The 24,885-nt window shown below is 38.4% G+C and overlaps 1 protein-coding gene across 3 annotated transcripts in view; it reads right to left on the bottom strand.

The window, feature by feature from the left end:
- PLCH1 (phospholipase C eta 1) overlaps positions 1 to 24,885 on the bottom strand; it is a 201,336-nt gene that overhangs the window by 65,289 nt on the left and 111,162 nt on the right. The window contains exons 3-6 of one of the 3 annotated variants that reach the window (XM_073898324.1): positions 21,095 to 21,241; positions 18,648 to 18,891; positions 7,529 to 7,658; positions 3,823 to 3,993 (exon numbers count right to left, since the gene is read on the bottom strand). In XM_073898324.1, coding sequence (XP_073754425.1) covers positions 3,823 to 3,993; positions 7,529 to 7,658; positions 18,648 to 18,891; positions 21,095 to 21,241 — 692 coding nt within the window. Of the gene's footprint in view, positions 1 to 3,822; positions 3,994 to 7,528; positions 7,659 to 10,295; positions 10,619 to 18,647; positions 18,892 to 21,094; positions 21,242 to 24,885 lie in introns of those variants that run through there. The other 2 variants (XM_073898308.1, XM_073898314.1) reach the window with 2 other exon arrangements.

Raw genomic sequence — 24,885 nt, 5'->3', positions numbered from 1 at the left:
TAGTTTGTGCTAGACATTAATTTTATGGTGTTTGATAAATTGGACTACACAGAAACTTAAAAGTTTCAAGACATTAATATTTTCCTTTATGGCTTATGTATCTTGATGTATGATAATTTTTGAAAAATTTCTTTCAGGGGCACCTGGGTGTCTCAGTTGGTTAAACGTCTGCCTTCAGGCCAAGTCATGATCCCAGGGTCCTGGGATCAAGCCCCGCATTGCATCTGGCTCCCTGCTGAGCAGGGAGCCTGCTTCTCCCTCTCCCTCTGCTGCTCCCCCTGCTTGCGCTCGCTCACTCTGTCAAATAAATAAATACAATCTTTAAAAAAAATAAAAAATAAAAACATAAAATATCTTTCAGATTATGCCCATATGTAGCTTCAAGCTAATTTAGAAAATTAAACTAGATGCAGGTAATCGTCTGCCAGGGGCAGATGTCATAGAACACTGGCTTCTGTTTTCCCTAACAAAAATTTACTGGTTGAATGTCAATATAACCAAAAGGAGGGAAGAAACACATGCCCCTTAGTGAGTGACATTCACTATTGTTATTCAAATGGACTGGATTAATTCCACTTGTCCAAATGAATTTGAAGTCAGTAGTTTTAAATATTGTAATTTTAATTTGTTATATTGCTGTGCTTCTGAATATCTGTGTCAAAGGGCCTTCACATTCATCATTACAATCAATGTTCAATTTGACACTGTGAGTTTGGAAAGGTAGATATCAACTCCCTTCTATACATTAGGAAACAAAAGTTTAGAAACAATAATGAATGAACTGCCCAAGATTCTCTAACCAATAAAGGCTGTAGGGTATGGAATGTAGGTCTTCTGGGCTCCCAGTCTAATGTTCTTTCTACTGTATTAAAAGAGTTGTCCAGGTGAGAATGCAAAAGTAGTTATAAAGGCAGAAAAGAGGAGAAGAGATGTATGTAGTAGGGCATAGGGAAAAAAAATTCTTCTATTACTCCATCCCCATGTTCTACCCGTGTTATAGTTAACTTTGTTAATGGAGAATCTCTGCCTTTGCCAATTAGCAAACTAATTAAAATAACGGATTTTGATAGAAACATTTTGGTAACACTTAATCCTTAAGAAAGCAACACCAAAATTTATTAAATCTGAATCTGTTACTCCTAAAATGTATGTGACTGTGGAATGGGGTAAAGTAAATCATTACCAAATCTAGTGTATCTTTTTCTAATACCAACCAAGTTTTCAATTCTCCAACACTGAGTGCCCAACAATGCAATTTAGTTCTGACACTAACTATGTGGATTTAGCATTAGACCCCACAGGTTAAGTGTTCAATCCCATAGACTGTTCCACCTCAGATTCTAGCCGCAAATGAGGTGTTCAGGATACATGCATTTCTGCTTGGCCTACTGCAAATCTGGGAGTTCTATCAAGGAAAAAACAGACCATGGGACACCTGGGTGGCTCAGTCTGTTCAGCGTCTGACTCTTGGTTTTCGCTCAGGTCAGGATCTCCTAGGTCCTAAGATCCAGTCCCGCTGTCAGGCTCCACGCTCAGCAGGGAGTGTGCTTAAAGATTCTCTCCCTCTGTCCCTCCCCCCACTTGCGTGCACACGTACACTCTCTCTCTCTCTCAAATAAATAAATCTTTAAAAGAAAAAAAGAAAAAACAGAACTGGACAGTATTTAAAGCAATAAAAACAGATTTTAATCAGTAACTATTACAATAGGGGAAAAAAGAACTCAGTATACAGTACTGGTTCAGTTCCAAATACAGGGTGGACAAGGGAGATTTATACCCAAGGAGCTGGGTCGGGGTCAGTGGAGGAAACATCAGGGGTAAGAGGGGATTCTGGCTAAACCTACCTAACAGGGTTCTTGCTGAAGGAAAAAAAGTGATCAAATATCACTTAGGAGATGGTGAAAGATAAGGAATTTTATCAGATATTGAGGTGATCAGGTATCAAAGATGCAGGTTTTGGTTAAAGAGACTTAGCAGGATTCTTGCTACAGCTGGACGCTTGAAGACAAGGCCCAATGACAGGGCCTCGTCAAAAAAGAACTCAGAAGAGCCTGCCAAGAGTTTAGTCAAGGAGAAAGCCTGTCGGTTCCCGTAGTTCACTAGAATGACTCACAGAACTCAGAAAAGTGCTTTATTTACTAGGACTGGTTTACTACAAAGTATACAACTCATGAACAGCCAAATAAGAAATGCACGGGGCAAGTATGTGGGAAGGTATTCAGAGCTTCCATGCCCTCTCATGGTATACCCCTTCCCCTTTCCAATACATCCGTGTAGCTTCGCCAGCCCAGAAGCTCTCCAAACCTCATGGTGCAGGGCCTTTAGTAGAGGTCCCATTATGTAGGCATGATTGATTAAATCATTCCTGCCATTTGTGACATCTTTAAAAGCTAGGGGAAATTATGCTACATGAAATGACAAAGAAAGACAAATGATCTCACTGATAAAGTGGAACCTAAAAAAGTCAAAATCATAGGGGCACCTGGGTGGCTCAGTCAGTTAAGCATCTGCTTTCAGCTCAGGTCATGATCTCAGGGTCCTGGGATCAAGCCCCGTCATGCTCCCTGCTCAGCGGGGAGACTGCTTCTCTCTTTCCCTCTGCCCCTCCCCCCGCTTGTGCGCGCTCTCTCAAATAAATAACCAAAATCTTAAAAAATTAAAAAGTCAAAATCATAAAAGCAGAGTAGATACTGGTTGGTTGCCATGGACTGGAGGGGGAAGGGGAGAAAGTTGGTCAAAGACTGCAAAGGTTTAATTATGCAAGATGAATAAGTTCTGGCGATCTAATGTACAGCATGGTGACGATAGTTAATAATTCTAGATTATATACTTGAAATTTGCTAGGAGTTGATCTTAAGTGTTCTCACCACACACACACAAAAATCATAACTATGTGAGGTGATGGATATGTTAGTTAGCTTGATTGTAGTAATCATTTTACAATGTACACATTATATCAAAACCTCACATTGTACACCTTAAACATATACAATTTTAGTCATATGTAACTCAATAAAGCTAAAAAAACAAAAAAATTCATTTATTCTACATCAGTAAGAAAGAGTTTAAGGCGATATTAAAAAAAAATATGAGAAGACAAGCCTTGGTGACCACAGTTCAGACTACATAGTATTAAAATTAAAAGTTCTTATTTTAGGGCGCCTGGGTGGCTCAGTTGGTTAAGCGACTGCCTTCAGCTCAGGTCATGATCCTGGAGTCCCAGGATCGAGTCCCGCATCGGGCTCCACACTCAGGGGGTAGTCTGCTTCGCCCTCTGGCCCTCCCCCCTCTCATGTTCTCTCTCTCCCTCTCTCTCTCTCAAATAAATAAATAAAATCTTTTTTAAAAAGTTCTTATTTGAAACACATTTGGGGGTTCTCTTTGCTAATCAGGACTTAATTTACTTAGTCTTCTGATATGATCCAATGTCAATTTCCTATCAGAATTATCAATGGATTACTATATTGCTAGTTAAGAATTACACCATAGTTAACAAATATCTACCTATATTATTAGTATAAAGAAAACATAACCATTATATCTAAAATGAAACACATGAGTTAACATCCATTACTTTGTGGAAAAATGTGCTTATCTATAGTCAACGTACTTAAGTTAAAAAATTATGTGAGTGTTCAATTTATCACTCCCTTATAAAAGCTGCTAGAAACGTGTTATAAATAACTCATAAGACTTTTTGTGGAATTGTGATATGTACCCCTCTATCCTAAAAATAAAGTGTACCTATATCCAACACCAGAAGAAACCTGTATATTCTTAGGTATTTTTAAGTAAACATTCAATCCAACAGTCCAATGATACCTTTTGCTCCACCTTCAAAAATTGAGCCAGTTCTTCCACAGTTAGGTGATCTTTCTTGTCACTGTAGCTCAAGAGCAACAAATAAAGGTCCCGTCTCAGTGACATCATTTTGTAAAAAACACAGAATTCTTCAAATGTCAGAGTTCCCTGATTCTCATCTGTATCAGCTTCCTGAAAGTCAGAGAAAAGCCAATGCAGTGTGAGAGTTTGAAATAGGAAATTCAGTACTGGGAAATAATATTTTCTATAAAAAGGCTAGAACACATTTCACAAATGGTAAACACATTCTTTTCAAGCACACATGGGTCAATTTAACTATTTATTAGGCCACAAAAAACATTTCATGTTATAAAGAATCAATCTTTTATAAAAACCAATTTTTCTGATCACAATAAATTTATAAACCAACAAGAAAAGCTTTAAAAAAATTCTGAAGACAACATAATACATTTCTAAATAGGAAATGAGACATAGAAGTGAACACTTTCACTACATATTAAAATTTGTGTGATGAGTTAAAGCAGTAATTAGAAGGAAATGAAGTTTTCAATTTATTAGAAAGCAAGGTAGACTGAAAACAGATAAGATAATAATTCAACTCAAAAAGCTAGAGAAAGGGCTCCTGGGTGGCTCAGTCGTTAAGCATCTGCCTTGGGCTCAGGTCATGATCCCAGGATCCTGGGATCAAGCCCCACATCAGGCTCCCTGCTCAGCAGAGAATCTGCTTCTCCCTCTGACCCTCCCCCCTCTCATGCTCATTCTCTCTCTCAAATAAATAAATAAAATCTTAAAAAAAAAGGAAAAAAGAAAAATGTTGGACGAGACAAATCATGAGCAAAAGAGATAAAATATGTAACACATTATGAAAATACTAGTCTCTAACCAGGTTCTGAACTGTATGTAATTCTAATATAATTTTTAAATATAACAGAATCTCTCTTAATTCGGCATAGGTAGCTTATTGCTCTTGCAGCCATCAGGATCATTGGTACTTGCTTGTTTTCCCTCCACAGAAGTCTGAAAAATCCACCTGGACTGATTTCTAGTTGAAATTATTTGTTTCTAGTAATATTGAGCAAGAATCTTTCAACATCTATCTTCCTTCTGATTGGCTGACTTTGTCAGAAAACCCTAAAATTGTTGGGAATATGTAATGAGCAGCCAATCCATTTACATGATCTTCATTTTATGTGAACACAGTTATAACTGAACCCAAACTGACAGGGAATGAATGGCATCTTGAACTGCACAGGTTTTGGGATGTATATATTCAGCTGCTACAGGGTTTTAAACATAGCTTTGAAAGTCAATGTGCTCATGAAAAATATACTTTTAAAAATTTTGCTAACCTTGGGATAATTACGAGCACACACTTTAACCAATATTTAAATAACACACAGTTTCATTATGGAGCTGATTGCCTTCTGTCCTTCTAAAGGTAGAAGGAGAATGGTCTATAGAATATCCACATTTTTGGTGTGCAAGATGCTTGTTTGTAGAGTCACTGCGTTTTAAGAAACTGGGTCTAATATTCAAATTTCTGCCATAACTTTGTTTCAAAGTATCTAACCCTAAATACAGAGAAGTAACTTTTTCAAGACTTGCTTATAAATGCCTAAACAATTAACATAAAACTGACATGTAAACAATAGCATCTAGAGACTTAAAAAGTAGCTATCCAGGGGTGCCTGGGTGGCTCAGTCGGTTGGGTGACTGCCTTCGGCTCAGGTCATGATCCTGGAGTCCCGGGATCGAGTCCCACATCGGGCTCCCTGCTCAGCAGGGAGTCTGCTTCTCCCTCTGACCCTCTTCCCTCTCGTGCTCTCTCTCTCTCATTCTTTCTCTCAAATAAATAAATAAAATCTTAAAAAAAAGAGTAGCTATCCATAACGTAAAAGATTATTTTGAAAAAAATTTTACTTGAATCTTGCTCTGCAACAAAAAAGCAAAGAAAATCCTAGGAAGGCTTCAATGTCTGCACCAGCGATTCGCCAGAAGAAGAATGTTCCTGAAATAATACCAAGACCTTTGGTCCTATCACCCCCACAAAGAGCATTTCCACAATTCTGCCAGGTAAAAGGCCTGCAGTGGAAATGTTCTCCAGCAGGTCCTACTGCTTATCCTACTTCTGGCTTGATAAGTCTTTAAACCTAAGGTCACAAAAAGAGACCCCTAATGTTTTCTTAAAATTTATCTGAAGGATTCACTTTGAACACATAAGACATTTGACATAAACATTTCCTGGTTTGCCCTGCAAAATGCTTAGTGCATGAGAAACAAAAGGTGTCTGAAGGAGAAAAATGCATAAATAAAAATAGATCAGTATCTTATGTTACTCCCTTATCTAACTTCCAAAAAGTACCCCACACCATTATTTTTGTAGGTATAGACCCTGCCTTTCCTCTTTAAGCTTGGCCCCTCTAATTTGATCAGAAGCTACCTCTTCAGTACCATGAGCATTTTCTGTGGAAAGGAACAGCTAGGAGTGTGGGGCTCACAACAGGACAAAAGGGAGATATCACAGGGAGTGCCAGGAATGTGGCAAACCCTTCCATATAGTTGAAAGACAGTTCACTCTATTTGTGACAATACATTTCCCCTCCAAAGCCCCTCTTCCATCTCTGGGGTTCTTTCTACAGCATACGCCTTCCTCTTCTTTCCTTTCTCTTCTGTTGCTCTCCAGGGCAATGTGACCAAGTCCCCCTCATTGCAAACCATGTCCAGCCAAGAGCTTCCCAAGGACAGGACCACAGTAAGAGGTCACAGAATGGAACCAGCCTCCACCTTCCATTCATCATTGCAACTCATCCCTCACATTATTTCTGCCCTTACTGCTTCTAAGAACAAATGGTTAGAAAACAAAAGCAGCACAAAACATTAACCATCAGAAAATATCACACCCTCTGCTTATTTTTGCATGCACAAAATATCACCCAATCACTTAGAAAATTATTGCAAAACATGGATCGTGCATATGACTTGTCTCCAAATTCTTCTCTCCAGCACTTCCTAAATTAGGATATTAGCAATTATTAATAATCTAACATTGTCTTTGCACTCACTCAACAGAGCTCACTTCTGCACCTTCGATGGAGGACTAGGTACAGTCCCAGCTGGGGGCCACAGAGTAAGTTTTGGCCCAAGGATTTTCCTCAAGGACTGACCAACAGGGAAAGAGCATCTCATTTAATACCAACAGACAGTTGAATGGAACTCTGGAGAGTTCCCTAAACAGTAGGAGTGATGCAGCACTTCTAAGCATCATGGATTCTAAATCTTAAACTCCTATGAAATGAAACAGAGCCTCTCGAGGACTTCAATAAGTGCTGTTTTCTCATGTTATCTAGTCTTGATTCTGATCCTCACAAGAGCTCCGTGAGGTAGGCACATGAGATGTTATCACTCCCTCAAAGGGCCTTGATCAGGTTTACTCCATTATCTAAGTGCCAGGTAAAGCGCTTATAATTACTCTCTGAAAACAGCAACAATAAAAAAAGCATCCTAGGAAGTGAAATTGTTAAGTTTAGGAAGATTTTTTTTTCCTTCCCAAAACAAAACACCTCCCTTTTCATCAAAGAAAAATGCAACAATACAGAGCAGGTAATATCAACTTTCAACAAAACAAAACAGCCTTTGAAATATCCAAGTACAACAGTAACTTCCAACGCGTATTTTACACAAGTCCAACCCAACTGTGAAAACATACCTGAAACATTTGTCTGACTTTTCTTCGGGGAAGATTGACATTTAGTTTGTGCATCAGTTGATGTATCTCTTCAATATTCAGTAAGCCGTCACCATTCTTATCAGCTTCCTCAAAGGTCTGCTTCACCCACATGAAGAAAGGTCAAGAAAAATACTTTTTTCATCAAAATAAAAACTGCTCTCTCACAGAACACTCACAAGGACATTTATCATAAACATGGAACTTGAGAAGAAAGTCTTTTGAGGAGGCCCTGCCTGCGATCCACAGGCGAGTGAGCCGCCAATAGTTACCACAAGCAACAGGAGAATGGGCACTTGTATCTGATTCCCTTCACTTTAAAAGGAGAGTCAAACCATGTCTTGAGAGCTGCTTTACCTCACATATTCTTATCCAATCCATTAAGGAATATGAGCTGATGAAACCCCAAATATACCAAATTTAGGCCTTACCTTCTTCCTCTACGACCTTCCATTTAGTATATTTTTACCTTCACAACACCCCCCACTAGACAACATCTTCAGTTCCCTTTTCTTGGCCCCCTCCTACATTTAGAAACTCAGACTGTCTAGTTCAATCTCCTCATTGTTCAGATGAGGATATAAAGCTAGAGGAGAAGAGAGAATTCATTAAGGATAAATTAGTAAGAGATCCAGGTTTTTGGCAACCTGGTCTAGTACTCTTGTTTTCTGTGCAGAAGGCCTATCTCTAGACTATGTTCGTCTTCCTATTACTAGTTTTAAATGTTCTTGCCTAATAGTGTCAAACTTCTAACTCCAGGGCAAGCCTGATATGCTGGAGGTTACCCTCAAAATGCCAGTATGATATTAGGTGACTGAGGGTATGAAGCTGAGTTTAGATACAAAAGATTTACATCCGGTGAATTGAGGTTTTAAAAAACCCTCAGGGGGAATGGCTCTTGGGTTGTTTTACATAGTAAGGAAGCAGAATAAATGGTAACCAGTGGATGAACTGATATTTTAAAAAAATGGATGATTCATAGTTGTTGGGGGTAAATTACAGAAGGCAGGAATCGTGTGTATATTTAGAAAACCAAATTGAGCTTCAAAATTTGAAGGGGAATGAAGAATGAAGAAACAAGTGGTGGAAAGAAACCAGAAAATCAAAGTAAGGGAAAGGTATAGGTTTAAAACCAACAAATGGGAGAATGGGAGTAAGGTGAGAGAAAGGGGCAAATGGATAATATTTGCTTATCAAGCAGATGACATCAAACTGATCTTCAAAGCCAAAATATTAACAGTCCTCCCGGTGGTAACACAGAATACTGACATTTCTTAGGTGATTCAAATTATGGTTGTAGGAGACTCTACCTCAAGAAGTAAAAAACAACCAGAAAGTCTTATTTCTTCTAAATATATATAGAGGTCATTTTCATACAGTAAATACCTCGTTTCACATTTTGTTCCCTTTATAATATTTGAAAATAACCAGCCCAGTTCTTTCTAATTCAATTTCTCCTTATAGAGTTCAGGTAGGACCTCATTATATCTGACACCTGGAAGTTAACAGGTGACCCAGGATGAAGGTAAAAATAACTGAAGAATCAAAAGAGTGAAACGTTTGGGCCAATTATTAATAAGTAACTGAATGTCATTTTTTTTTCTGTTTTCTGTCTATTTCTTTTGCCTGTGGACACTGCTCTGAGCCCAACAAGGTATTGTGCCAGAGTTCAAAGAAGTGATGAAATGAGTCCAATAGTGATAATATTCTCATCCTTTTATTTTATACTTCTTTACCAAAGCCTCTCAAAGACTTCTCCAGAGAAAAGGTAAAGACAAGCAAACCCTAAGGATGAGTATTCTGCTGACACAAACCCTTAGGGTGGGCCTGTGTCTGCAAGGCCTTCAGTGTCAATGCAAAAGCTGACTTTGACAATTGGTTTAGGGGATATGGGTTTGGTAAGACATAAACAGAGGGAGAATCAGACCGAGAAATGCACACTGGTCCTGATTCTTTGTTGACCTGGCCCTGTGACAGAGGGTCACTTATGTCACTTCTTGGGTCTTCCATTTCTTCATCTATAATGTCATTGAACACAACTAGATGACCTGGCAGTCCCTTCCAACTCTAAGATTCTATGAAAGGAAAAACCATTCTCTTCCAGTAACGGTACACATGGTATACGATACAATTACAAGTAAAAGTATTCTGATATCTTAAAGCTATTCTTCATAATTAAGATAGGAGTGCCCCAAGAAAGCTCTAAATTAATGATTTGCATCATTAGACAGGATAAGTTTAAGAAGAGAAACTATCATTCTGCAAAGAAAAACTGGGAGAGTAAAAACTGAATGACAAGTTATGGCCTAGAATTTTCTATCAAAAAATACAGGAAAATGTATGGGGCGCCTGGGTGGCTCAGTTGTTAAGCGTCTGCCTTTGGCTCAGGTCATGATCCCAGGGCCCTGGGATCGAGCCCCGCATCGGGCTCCCTGCTTGGCGGGAGGCCTGCTTCTCCCTCTCCCACTCCCCCTGCTTGTGTTCCTGCTCTCACTATCTCTCTCTGTCAAATAAACAAATAAAATCTTAAAAAAAAAAAAACAGGAAAATGTAAAGCATTGAATGGTAGTATTTACTGTAGGGGTGGGCAAACTTTTTCTGGAAAAGGCTTGATAGTGATTATTTTAGGATTTGTAAGCCACTGGGTCTCAGTTGCAAGCTATTCGATTCTGCCCCTGTGACATGAAAGTGGTTACAGGCAAAACAGAAATTAATTGGCATGGTTATGTTCCAATAAAATTGTACTTACAGACACTGAAATTTGAATTTCATATAATTTTCACAAATTTCACAAAATATTCCTCTTCTTTTGATTTTTTTTCAGCCATTGAAAACCAATTCCTAGCTCAGGAGCACATACAAAAATGGCGATAGGCCAGATGTGCCCTACAGGCTGCAGTTTGCAGGATTCCTGATTCATAGGGAAGGTGTGAACCTTTAGTTCACAACATCCATAAGGGACTGCCTAAAGTCTTCTAGAGGTAATAATTTCCCTTGTAGGGTCAAGAGATAAGGTGGTGAAATCATGGAGGAGAATGGACTGATGGAGAAAATTGGTGAGGCTTGCAGGCTGGGGCCACTGAGATTTCAGACTCTATCTGAAAACGAAAGCAAAAAATTTGTCAGTACTTACCTCTCTTTAGCAATAAAAATAGTAGCTATTATTTATAAGTGCTTACTATGTGTTTAATAACAGTGTTCTAAGCACTCTGTGTATATCAACTCATTTGATCTTCACAAAACTACATAAGGCACACACCATGATTAATAGCACCATGACAGACAAAGATTCTAAGGCAAAAGAATTTAAGTGACTTATCCAAAGTTACACAGTACATGGCAGAATTGGGGCTGAATGCCAGGCAGTGAAATGCCAGTCTGAGTCCTTACACACAATACTATATTGCTTGTAATAGATACGAGTACTGCATCTACCTCCATGAAACATAGCCATATTGCAGAAATAACCTGAATTACATTTTACACTGGATGGATTTTTTTTCATACAGCCACTGAAGATTCATTATTCACAGTATTCATTCACAGTTGAAAGTTTCAGGCCTATTTGAAATGTAATAATAATGAACATTCCAAAGCTGTTCTCCTCAACTAATGTAATTAAATGTATGCCCAATCAAGGATGTTATTCTGTTATGAGAATATTACCTAAAACCCTATCAAATTCTGACAAATTTGTATGAGAATCATTCCCTGATTCAACCTAACTTTCCCTATTTTTGACATCAGCTTCTTCTTTATTATTCATTAATTTCCTCTTTCCTTTTCTCTCCTCACTGACACAAGCATCACCTGTTTCTCTATTTCTTATAAAATTGTTCCCTGTGCAGTTCTGGGGTACACTTGCTTTCCAGGTAGCAGATTTTCAGAACGTGAAATCCCTCAGCTGTCAACCTGGTTAACTGAAACATGAAAACTTCCTACTGCCAGTACATATGGACAAACAAAATCAGATTCAAAAAGCTATTGAGCTAAGCTGGTGTAAATTCATGTTAGAATATTATTATAACTTTAGGATGTTAAACGTAATCCCCATGGTAGCCATAAAGAAAACAACTGTAAATTATACATAAAAGGACATGAGAAAGGAATTTAAAATTTCTCTACCAAAAAAAAATCAACTAAACAAAAAAAAGTAATGCAGGAAACAAGAGACAAAAAAGCTATAAAGCATATAGAAAGTAAATAGCACAATGACAGAAATAAGTCCCTCCTTATCAGTAAGTACTTTAAATGTAAATGGATTAAACTCTCCAATCAAAAGACAGAGACTGGCAGAATGGATAAAAACACAAGACCCAACTTTAAGAGACTCAACTAAGATCCAGAAAACCTGGACAGATTGAGAGTGAAATGATGGCAAAAGATATTCAATGCAAATAGTAACCAAAAGAGAACAGAGGTGGCTCTAATATCAGACAAAATAAACTTTAAATCAAAAAAGGTTTTTAAGAGATAAATAAGAACATTATACATTGATAAAAGGTTCAAAGATACGATGATTATAACAGTGATACATCTGATGACAAATCAAAATATATGAAGCAAAAACTAATAGAATTGAAGGGAGATGTAGACAGTTCTACATAATAGTTGGAGAAATCAATACCCCACTAACAATATGGATAGAACAAATAGACAGAAAATAAGGAAACAGAGGATACAAACAACACAATAAACCAGTTAGGTCTAACAGACATGAACAGAACACTCTAACCAACAATAGCATACACATTCTTCTCAAGTGCAGATGGAACATTTTCCAGGTTAGATCATATTTAAGTCTCCAACTTTAAAACATAGATATCATTCAAAGTATCTTCTTTGACCACAATGAGATGAAGTTAGAAACCAATAACAAGGAAAACTAGAAAATTCACAAAATTATGAAAATTAAACAACACACTTTTAAACAACAAATGGATCAAAGAAGAAATCATAAAGGAAATTAGAAAACACTTAAAGATGAATGAAACACAACATACTAAACTTATACAGTGATAGCAGTGCTAAGGGGGAGATTTACAGCTACAAATGCTTACATTCAAACAAACAAACAAAAAAGAAAATACACCTGAAGCTAATATAACATTGCATGGCAACTATACTTTGATTTAAAAATAAGTAAGTTTTTAAAATAATAACTAAAAATAAAATTCAAGAACGATCTCAAAGTAACCATCAACTTTACAACTTAAGGAACTAGAAAAAAAAAAAGAAAGAAGACAAACTAAATCCAAAGCTAGTAGAAAAGGAAGAAAATAAGAAAGATTAGGGGCGCCTGGGTGGCTCAGTTGGTTAAGCGACTGCCTTCGGCTCAGGTCATGATCCTGGAGTTCCGGGATCGGGTCCCACATCGGGCCCTGTTCAGCAGGGAGTCTGCTTCTCCCTCTGACCCTCCCTCCTCTCATGTGCTCTCTCTCTCTCTCATTCTCTCTCTCAAATAAATAAATAAAATCTTAAAAAAAAAGAAAGATTAGAGGAAAGAGCAATGAAATAGAGACAGAAAAGCAACAGAGAAAAATCAATGAAACCGAAAGTAGGCTCTTTGAAAATATCAACAGCATTAGCAAACCTTTAGCTAGCTAGATTAACAAAAAAAGAGGAAAAAATTCAAATTACTAAAATCAGAAACAAAAGAGAGGACATTACTACCAATTCTACAGAAATAAAAAGGATTTTAAGAGAGTACTATGAAAAATTGCATGCTAACAAAGTGGATAACCTAAATGAAATGGACAAATCCTAGAAACACAAAACCTACAGAGACTAAATCACAAAGAAAATAAAATGTGAATAGATCTATAACCAGTAAGGAGTTTCAATCAGTAACCAAAAATCTTTTAACAAAGAAAACTCGATATTTGATACTTGAACTTGATAGCTCCACTGAATTCTACTAAACATTAAACGAACTAACACCAAACCATCTCAAAAAATTGAAGAGGGAACATTTCCTAGCTCATTCTATGAGGCAGCATTACCCTGATACCAAACCCAGACAAAGATACCACAAGAAAAAAAATATATACAGACCAATGAACAGTAGTGCAAAATCCTCAACAAGATACTTGCAAATAAAATTCAGCAGTATATTAAAGGAATTATACACCTTGACCAAGTGGGATTTATTCCTGGAATATAGTGATGGTTCAACATATGAAAATAGATCAACATCAACATAATGAAGGGAAAAAAACCAAATGATCATCTCAACTGATGCAGAAAAGCATTTGACAAAATCCAACACTTTTCATGATAAAAGCACTCAACACAACAGGAATAAAAGAAAACTACCCCAACATAATAAAAGATACATATGAAAAAAACAATAAATATCATATTCGATGGTGAAAGACTGAAAGCTTTTCCTCTATAATCAGGAACAAGGCAAGGGTGCCAGCTTTGACCTCTTTGATTCAACACAGTGCTAAGTTTTAGCCAGAGCAATTAGGAAGAAAAGAAGGAAGGAAGGAAGGAAGGAAGGAAGGAAGGAAGGAAGGAAGGAAGGAAGGAAGGAGGGAAGGAAGGGAGGAAGGGAGGGAGGAAGGAGGGAAGGAAGGAAGGAAGGAGGAAAGGAAGGAAGGAGGGAAGGAAGGAAGGGAAGGAGGAAGGGAGGGAGGAAGGAGGGAAGGAAGGAAGGAGGGAAGGAAGGAAGGAAGGAAGGAAGGAAGGAAGGAGGAAAGGAAGGAAGGAGGGAAGGAAAGAAGGAAGGAGGAAAGGAAGGAAGGAAGGAGGAAAGGAAGGAAGGAAGGAGGAAAGGAAGGAGGGAGGGAGGAAGGAAAAGGCATCTAAGTTAGAAAGAAGTAAAATTATCTGTTTGCAGATGATATGATCTTATATATAGAAAACCTTAAAGACTCCATAAAAAAGCTATTAGAATAAATGAATTCAGCAAAGTAGCAGGACCACAAAGTCAACACACAAAAATTGGCTGCATTTCTATATATGAACATTAACAATCTGAGAAGGAATTACAGAAACAATTCCATTTACAATCTCATCAAAATAACAAAATACTTAGGAATTAATAAAGGAGGTCGAAAACTTGCACAATGAAAACTACAAAGTGTTGCTGAAAGAAATTAAAGAAGACATAACTAAATGAAATCCATGTTCATGGACTGGAAGACAATTTAGTTAAAATGTCAATACTACCCAAAGCAATTTACAGATTCAATGCAATTTCTATCCACATCACAGTGACACTTTCTGCAGAAATAGAAAAATCCATCCAAAAATTCATACAGAATATCAAGGAACTATGAGTAGCCAAACTATCTTGAAAAAGAACAAAACTGGAAGACTCACACTTCCTGATTTCAAAACTTATCTTGAAGCTACAGTAATCAAAACAGTGTTGTATTAGCGTGAAGACAAACATATAAATCAATAGAACAAAATAGCCCAGAAATAAACCTTCACACTTATGGTCAAATGATTTTTGACAAGGCCGCCAAGACCATTTTATAAAAAAAAAAGACAGTTTTTTTCCACAAATGGGCCTGGAAAGCTTGGATATTGACATGTAAAAGAATGAAGTTGGATCATTACCTAATACCATCCACAAAAATTAATTAAAATGGATCAAGGACATAAATGTAAGACCTAAAACAATAAAACTCTTAACAGAAAACAGAATAGAATCTTCACAGCATGGGATTTGGCAAGGATTTCTTGGGTATGACACTAAAGCACGGGTGACAAAAGAAAAAACAGACAAATTGGACTTCATGAAAATTTTAAAATATTGTGCACCGAGGACACTATCAATAAGGTAAAAAGACCAACAGAATGAAAGAAAATATTTGCAAATCATGTAACTAATAAGGAATTAATATACAGAACTCTTAAAACTCAACAACAAAAAAACAGACAACCCAATTGGGTGTGCATCAAATTGTTAACATCAGTAACCTTGGAGGAGAAGGTGCAAAATTCATAGACAGGGACAAAGATGATTGATCTTTTCTTTATGTAGCTCTGTATTCTTTGGCTTACTGCAATGAGCATGCATTTCTCACGTAACTAGGAAGATCTAATAAAGGGGTAAATGTTGCCACCATTTAGAAAGAAACCACAAGGGCGCCTGGGTGGCTCAGTTGGTTAAGCGACTGCCTTCGGCTCAGGTCATGATCCTGGAGTCCCGGGATCGAGTCCCGCATTGGGCTCCCTGCTCAGCAGGGAGTCTGCTTCTCCCTCTGACCCTCCCTCCTCTCATGTGCACTCTCTCTCTCTCATTCTCTCTCTCAAATAAATAAATAAAATCTTTAAAAAAAAAAAAAGAAAGAAAGAAAGAAAGAACAAGATGCCCATTGCTCTTACTGGTCTACTGCAGAGCTTATGAGAGGCATTTATATAAGTGGCTAAAAGCTCTGGAACATTGTGAACTTGTCCTAGTTAACTGGGTGAGGATAGCAACTTCTAGAATTGCTTGTCTTCCCCTACAACTGTTTTCCTTCCTTCTTCCTTGTTGAAAAACCTTGGTTTTGTTCAGGTATGCAAGAACCATGTGCTCCAATTTCCTCAAATTCCTCATATCAGTGAGATCATATGATACTTGTCTTTCTCTGATTGACTTATTTCCTTAGCATAATACCCTCTAGTTCCACCAATGTCGTTGTAAATGGCAAGATTTCATTTTTTGAGGGTTGTATAATATTCCAGATGATCATAGGGGAAGGAAGGAAAAAATGAAACAAGACAAAACCAGAGAGGAAGACAAACCATAAGAGACTCTTAATCTCAGGAAACAAACTGAGGGTTGCTGGAGTGGAGGGGAGGTGGGAGGCATGGGTGGCTGGGTGATAGACATTGGGGAGGGTATGTGCTATGGTGAGCGCTGTGAATTGTGTAAGACTGAGGAATCACAGACCTGTAGCCCTGAAACAAATAATACATTATATGTTAATAAAAAATTAAAAAAAAAAAAAAAACATGCTCCAATGGAGGCAGAGGGTGAATCTTGATTGGCCTTAGTACAGCCATCCCCAAAGTATAATCCAAAGCATCCCCATAACCATGAGGTTCCCCCCCTTTTCCAACCATTTATCTGTGTCAGGCTAAATTTTCCTCACGAATTTCTACCAAAACAATACAACATACAGATTGAATGCAGAAGCAGGTAGGAAAATATATGTGTTCTATTCAGCTAGATATTAAAGAGACTTGCAAAAGAGGAAAGCAACACTACTCTTTGTCACTAATTTGTTTTGAAAAAGTTTTCATAAAAATATGTTAACATGTAATAGTTTATAATTTTAAGTGAATTAAGTATTTTTTTAATTCTCAGATTTAATTTCTAATATGACAGTATCAATAGATGAAACCCACATAAACAAAAACTCTTTCAGTTTTTAAGAGTGCAAGAGTCAGAGCTCCAGTTATGTTAATTGCTTTATCTTGCTGAAGACTGGTTTAGGAATGGGCCTGTAACAGCAATTCTGGCCAATGATGGGGTCTTTTGAGGGGGGTCTTTACTTTGCTCTTAAAAAAAGGTCTGTGAGAAGAAACTATGATCCCTCTCAACAGGGCTGTGTTTGGAGCTGCTACCTGAAGTAGCTATACCTCTGTCTGACGAAGGGGCAGCCACTGAAGGACCACACCGACAGGCTGAGCCTGGCAGAACCCGGGTCTCCAACGACATCACTGAGCCACTGATTAACCAACCTGAGAACTGCCCCATCTCACATGTCCTGTTCATGAAAAATGAATATTCCTTTAGTTCGGGACACTGTTAGTACAGGTCCGTGGCTTATACCAGAAAGCAATTTTATTCAGTATTTTTGTTTTCTACCAAATGTTAAGGAGTGAAGAACTAAATTAACAGAATAAAGCACAGAAAGTTAGTTTCCATGTTTGTGTTCTGTTCATTTATGAATCCCCGGTGCATTTATCTGCATGCTGTGAATATTGATGAAAACATCATGGCTCATCAGCTCAGACCTTCACACTGTCAAAATTCCTTTCATGGGCTGAATATTTCCACTCTGCTCAAACAATACCCTGGGTGAGGAATTATAAGTAGAGCAGCACAAATTTATCACTACTCTGGGGGAAAAAATTAGGGCATACATTCCAATGACAGCAAGGAAGTAGTCCTATTCCCTTCATAGACAGGGGCACGTGTAATTTAAGATCATTCAAAATGTGAAAAAGGGGGTGCCTGGGTGGTTCAGTCGGTTAAGCATCTGCCTTCAGCTCAGCTCACGATTTTAGGGTCCTGGGATTGAGCCCCACGTGGGGCTCCCTGCTCAGCGGGGAGCCTGCTTCTCCCTCTGCTTGCGGTTCCCCCTGCTTGTGCTCTCTCTTTCTCTTTCAAAGACAAATAAATAAATAAAATCTTTAAAAAGAAATGTGAAAAAGGGAACCAAAGCAGTCAACAACTCTATTGCCTTCACTTTACAGATAAGGAAATTGAGGCCACAAAGGCCATATCCCATGAGCCACTCGATACCAGCAGAAGAGGTGCCTTCAGACCAAGCATGTTAACTATTTATCTTGTCAGTACTACAGGACCTCAAGAATGGGTTTAATCAAGGAGACTCAGATGAGTCCCTAGTTTCTTGAACAATTTAGAGAAGGTAAATGGTATGAAGTAAAAAATAACTTCCCCTTCCATATCAATCAGTTTCCAAACTATAAATTAAAGAGAGAGAGAAAAAGCAGGAAGGAGCTTAATACCTCATATGTAATTAGAACTCAAAAAGTACTTGTTAAACTAAACTGATTTGATCACAAAGCAGGATTTTCTCTAATCCAAATAAACACCTGCCCAGCTACCTCATCTCTCTTAGGAAACTTTGAGCTACATTTGGAGACCTCTCAGAATTTGGAGCTAAAATCAATCTCCTCCAGAGAAGTCTGCTCCTGAGTTCATGCAAGTTTGTTTCTATATGTTCTATGCATTCATCTACTTGGGGTGAGAGGGAGGAGGGGGCAGAAAGGTGCTAGGGGGAAAGAAGGGGAAAGAAAGGAAAGCAGGTTTAAGCCTTAAAATTATAGGAAAAAATAAAACACAGTCTAATACACACACACACACACACACACACACAGCTCAAAATTAACATTCTAGGGAGGATATTGGTCGTGGGTCCTCTGCCGCTTGGCAAGGGAATCTTCATCACTGATGCCGGCCATCAGGTACTTGAGGCCTGTGATCCAGGTGCGGGCCTCCTCGGGGTTGGATGTGATGAGATCCAGAGACTCCATGTGATTACCATGGTAGATGGTGAAGCAGCAGCTGGGATCAAAGTGCCCTTCAGCTTGTCTGTGGAAAATTTCAGACTGCCGACCTTCGGTGACTTTGTAAATGGAGTCAATAAGTACTGTGAGGAAAGTAAAACACACAGTTACATGGCAGGTGAAGATATGTATAATGGATTTAGAAAAAAATGGCAAAATCATCTTAAATTCTAAAAATAAGCATGAACAGTGACGCCTGGGTGGCTCGGTCGGTTGAGCACCTGACTCTTGGTCTCGGCTCAGGTCACGATCTCATGGGTCATATGATCGAGCCCCGCATTGGGCTCCGCACTTAGCAGGGAGTCTGCTTGAAGATTCTCTCCCTCTGCTGCTTCCCACATTCACACACACTCCCTCTCTCTCTCTCTCTCCCTCTCTCAAATAAATAAATAAATCTAAAAAAAAAAAAAATAAGCATGAACAAGTTCACTGTCTGTAAATTGTGGCATTAGGTTCAAATGTGAAATACAAGCCCTATCATTTCCTGCTAGGAACCTTCTCCACATACCACTTTACCTTCCTGGGCAGCCTGGACAATGCCTTCCCAGGCACTGAGTCAGGACATGTTGAAATTTATGATGGGAAGAGCGATACACACATCAGGGCAAAAAGACTGGTAGAAAAGGAGACTATAAATATATCAAATTTATAGTTTACATATTTGCACAGGGAAAACATACAAAGACCTAGAACCAACTTTGGAGTTATGCGTAAGACAACAGTTAAAAATTAGAAGGAAAAAAACATTTGGTGGTAACTGAGTAGCACAGCTAAATGTGATTGGCATCTCCAGAAAGAATGCCAGGATGGTAAAGGTCGAGCAGGGCTTAGAGAGGTAGAGAGGAATAAGGTGGTGTCCCAGAAGAAAAAGCATAAGATACAGAAACATGAGGTCCACTCCAGGGATGTTAAATAGGCCACTTATGCTAGACTGGAGAGCTCAAGAGAGAGAGTGGTGGGAGATAAAGCTGGAAAGGTAGGTAGAGGCTGGATCACAGAAAGCCTGGAATAAGAGACCAGAGATGAGCATCATTTAGGTAATGGAACAACACTGCAGATTTGGATCAGAACAGCACTAGCAGGGATGATTACTTCGATTAGAAGAGTACTTTTTTATTTGTTTGCTTGCTTGTGTTTAAGTGTGAATCAGAAGTGTTGCAATCTCTTTGATTGCCTCTATACATCATCTTCTCCTCCACTCTGCCTTCGTGGCAAAGTCATGATTTTCTTCTGGTATCAACTCATTCCCCACATGATTCACAGAGAAATGAGCTGAGGCCCAGCCCAGGGCAGGTTCTGGTACGTCTAAGCCATTGGGGGTGGCCCCATTCCTATCTCTTATGATTGATTTAGGTGTGGGAATATATCTCAGTTCTAACCAAGGAGACATGGGGCAGTCTGCTTTGAGAGAAAATTCTGGAAAGGGGTTCCTCTCTCCTAAAAAGGAAGCACCATGTTGCTGCTGCCTTGACTACAGGGCCAACACACAAGGGAGAGAGCCAAGAGCCCCGAGGAAAACAGAACTAAAGACTCAATGTCCCACACCTGGACCTGCCAATCTCTGAGTTTCTTGTTATGTGAGATGACACATTTATTTTTCATGTAAGTCTAATTTAGTCAAAGTCTTCTGCTATTTGAAGATGAAAGCATCGTAACAGACAAAAGCAGAAGAAACTAGCAAAATGGAGACTGGTTAGGAGACTTTTCAATAGGCCAGATAGGTGAAGAGACCCTAGACCAGGGAGGTTCCTAAGAAAACAGGAAGGAACAGCCATTACACAGGACCCAACACCAACTTGGTGATGAAGGTACAAGGTGTGGGAGAGAGGCTTTAAGTAGGGGTCAGATCAAAGTTCTTTTGCTTGATCTCATTAAAAGTTAACTCACTAATCAGTTACCTGTGCTCAGAATATGGCAATACACTTTTAGGTCCATTAGATTTATAATACCCCTCACCTTTTATCAAGAAAATAAATAAATAAAAAGCCTCAGGCTATAAAACCTCATATCCCAACTAAAAACAGTTACCATGTCTCCACCACAGGGGAAATGTTAACATGTACAGCATTCATGGACAAGAAAACTTTTATGGATTAAAATTCCCAAGGAATTAAAAAGGCAAAAATGGTCATTACTTATTCAGTCTGTCCGCATCCCTTAGCAACTGACCCCAAAACTTACAAAAATATCAAAGTTTCATAGATCTGAAACTTCCAGAGAGCCCAGCAAATATAACCTATGTGTTACTATATCAAGTCAAGCAAAGAATTCAAAGGTTGGTCTTACTTTTTGCCTTCTCACTCTTCCTAGAGGGTCTCCATCGGAGGCGGGTCCGATGCTCATCCAGGTAAAAGAGCCGGACTAGCCCTTTGGTCCCACGTTTCAGTTTGATCATCTGTGTCCCGGACTGCATCACACTCATGCATCTTTCAACTGCAAAAGAGATTAGAACACATTCAGCTGTTACACAGTACACATGCAGACTGGTGTTCTGAAAAATTACTGTCAAATGAAACCTCAGATTCACCCCCAAAGATTCCAAGGACCAGAAGACAAAGTTGGGAAAGGTAATCTGGAAAGAGTCATTGAGGCATTGATTCACCAGTCTTTTTTTTTTTTTTTAAGATTTTATTTATTTATTTGAGAGACAGAGAGAATGAGAGAGAAAGCACATGAGATGGGGGGAGGGTCAGAGGGAGAAGCAGACTCCCTGCTGAGCAGGGAGCCCGATGCAGGACTCGATCCAGGGACTCCAGGATCATGACCTGAGCCGAAGGCAGTCGCTTAACCAACTGAGCCACCCAGGCGCCCTGATTCACCAGTCTTAAGCCAGTAAAAAGCCTTCGTGATTGAAATAAAATTTTACTTCCTGATAAACACTGCATTAATCAGGGTCATCTTTTGTTCTAACTGGCAACATACTTTTTGGTTTGAGATTGATTGTTTGATGCTTGGATTTATGTTCATAAAGCATTTCTCAGGCTTCAGAGTAAATCTTGTGAGTTTTTATATAGTCAGTTGTAAAAACATCTTATGCTAATTCTTTCAAATGCAATCAACAAAAACAAGATTGACAAAATGTTAACAATTTTTGAAGTTGGATAATGGTTACTTATGGGTTCATATTATATTTTTGTATATATTTGAAGACAGAATAAATTTGAAAATATTTAGGGACGCCTGGATGGCTCAGTCGGTTAAGCATCTGCCTTCGGCTCAGGTCATAATCCCAGGGTCCTGGGATCGAGCCCCACATCGGGCTCCCTGCTCAGTGGGGAGTCTGCTTCTCCCTCTGCCTGCCGCACCCCCTGCTTGTGCTCTCTCTCTCTTTGATAAATAAATAAAAAAAAATCTTTTTAAAAAATTTAAATAAACATGAAAATAAATATTTTTAAAATGTGACCAGAAAAAATCATTTTTGCAATTCAACATAAAACACTTGTTGTTTAATGAAATAAACTGCTAAGATTTTCCACCTAGAAGAATAACTTAGTGATTTAATCCAGATAATGTCCAAATCTCTCATTGTCCAAGTTAAAACTATCATTTAAATTCTCTCTGCTTTGAGATGAACCTTGTTAGATGTGGGCATCTGTCGGTGTTTCCCGTTTCCCCTTCTTCAGTAACTGGAAATACTCCTTTCCCATTTCATGTGCTTTTGATGGCCTATCAATCACACCAACTAAGAAATGGGCACCTGACTGACTTAAGCTAAGAGCAAATCTGACTCCCTTCCAAAGAACACAAATCCTGAGCTGAGCATGGACAGGAAACAGAACTGAGAATTTCAATGGCCAAAACTTAAGAGATGTTCCTGCCTGGGCACCCTAAGATTCCATAGTTGTTACGGATATCCTTGAGGCTGACATTTTCCCCTTGATTCCGCAAGTTATTCAATATTCTTCCAAATACTTTCTTATTACATTAGCCAGAGATAGTGTTTATTTCACTAACCCACACACAGGCACATATATAACCACTGGAGCACTAGAAACATCTGGCTTTGAGTACCTCTTATCAAGTGGTATGCCATTAGAAACAGATAAAAGAAACACAAAAAATAAACTCCAACAACATGAGACTTCAGCTTTTTTGACTATGTATCTGTCCTTACCAGGAGAGATAATGTGATTTTAAAGCTTAACGTTATACGTGCAGGGTACTCGCTAAAAGTAACTTCAACATAACCAACTTTCACTCTTCCCTGCATGAAGAGCTTTTTCTTCTCCAAAGAAATCAAGGAGGAACTGCATAAAATTAAGTATGGTGTTAGGATTTGATATTGCAAGGAAAGTGAAGTATAGGTTGCTCTTTCTCATTTTATCTGACATATCAAAAATCCAAAAGTAATAAAAATAGTGCTGAAGAAAACAAACACACAAACTTAAAATATTTACTTCAAAAAATATTTACTTACTTTCACAGAGCAAAATTTGAGATTTGGTTTCGCACACATTAGTAGTCACCCACTACTGAGCACCATTCGTTTAGGTAACAAAAGCCCCAGATTTGAATTCTTGGCAGCCACATTGACCATCTCACACCAGTAATTAGAGAACAGAGTGTCAGTGTATCAGGATAAAATCATAAAGTCAAACCAACAAAGCCAAAACTCCTAGAAAAACCTGAGAACTTGACTGACCACTGATAATAATAGGTCACATCAGGGCTCCTGGCTGGCTCAGTTGGTAGAACATGTGACTCTTGATCTCAGGGTTATAAGTTCAAGCCCCACGTTGGGCATACAGATTACTTAAAATTAAAAATCTTTAAGAAAATAATAATTAAAAATATATAATAATAATAATAGGTCATATCAATAAACAGATGTTCACAGAGCAACTCCTTGTTTCAGGCACAAAGCAGAGAACAAGGAGACTTTGTCTTTGACTTAAAGAGGTTAACTTTAAGACAATAAAACATCTAAAAAGATAATTTATTAATGGTAGCTTAGAGCTGTGGTCAAGAACACAGAGTCTGAATCTAGATAGCCTGGGATAGAATTCCAGATCTGCCACTTAACTAGCTGTATGACCTTGGGCAAGTTACCTAGTCCCTGTGTGCCTCCATTTCCTTACCTATAAAAGAAGGATAACAATCTTGAAATGTTTTTGAGGACTGAATGAATCAACTCATGTAAAGTACTGAAAACAGTGCCTGGCATATCATAAACACTATAAATGGTAGCTACTATTATGGTTTTATTTTTGAAAACTTTAAAAAAATAAATGCCAAGTCAAAAGTAAAGACAAAAATACTATGGGATTCCATAGAGAAAGGAGAATACAGTGGGCTAGAACGAGGAGAAGTGTGATAATAACATAGTATTGGATGCCTGGGGACAGGAAAGTGTAGAGGTATGCTCAGAGGATAGGGAACAATGGGTCTCCAAATTTGGAAGAGTGACTCAAAAGAAAAATGATGGGACATAAGATTCCAAGGGCTGGATAAAACTAGGCTGTAGGAAGTCAGGGATGTTGGTAGAATAAGATCTTAATCCATTGGCATGAGAGATTCACCAGACATTTCTGAGCAAAGGATTGGTGGGATTAAAATTAAAAAAAAAAAAAAACAACATAATTCAGGAAGATGTCTCTTTGGGAAGAGAGAATAAAATAAATTGTTTAAACCAGAGTGGAAAACTGAATTAACTATACTATCAAAGGTTTAACAGCAAGCACTGCCTATACATCTGACATAGTGTCCTCTGCTTTGTTCACACTGCCCCTTCCTTCACTTTCCTTTCCACAGTAGCCCCCCCTCTTTTCTTAACCTAAAATGGAACTGCTATGGCCATAACATCTCAACACTTTTTTTTTTTAAGATTTTATTTATTTATTTGACAGAGAGAGACACAGCAAGAGAGAGAACACAAGCAGGGGCAGAGGGAGAGGGAGAAGCAGGCCTCCCACCCAGCAGGGAGCCCAATGTGGGACCCGATCCCAGGACCCCGGGATCATGACCTGAGCCAAAGGCAGACGCTTAACGACTGAGCCACCCAGGCGCCCCAAATCTCAACACTTTAACAGAAAGAGCACAATGATATAAAAGTGTAATCAATTATTTGAGCTAATAAA

This window comes from Callorhinus ursinus, unplaced genomic scaffold (genome assembly GCF_003265705.2).
Source record: "Callorhinus ursinus isolate GAN/ISIS: 27379988/994484 unplaced genomic scaffold, GSC_fseal_2.0 scaffold1, whole genome shotgun sequence".
Taxonomy (NCBI): Eukaryota; Metazoa; Chordata; class Mammalia; order Carnivora; family Otariidae; genus Callorhinus; species Callorhinus ursinus.
The sequence above is the reverse complement of the archived record's forward strand: the minus strand, read 5'-3'. Positions and strand labels throughout refer to the sequence as shown.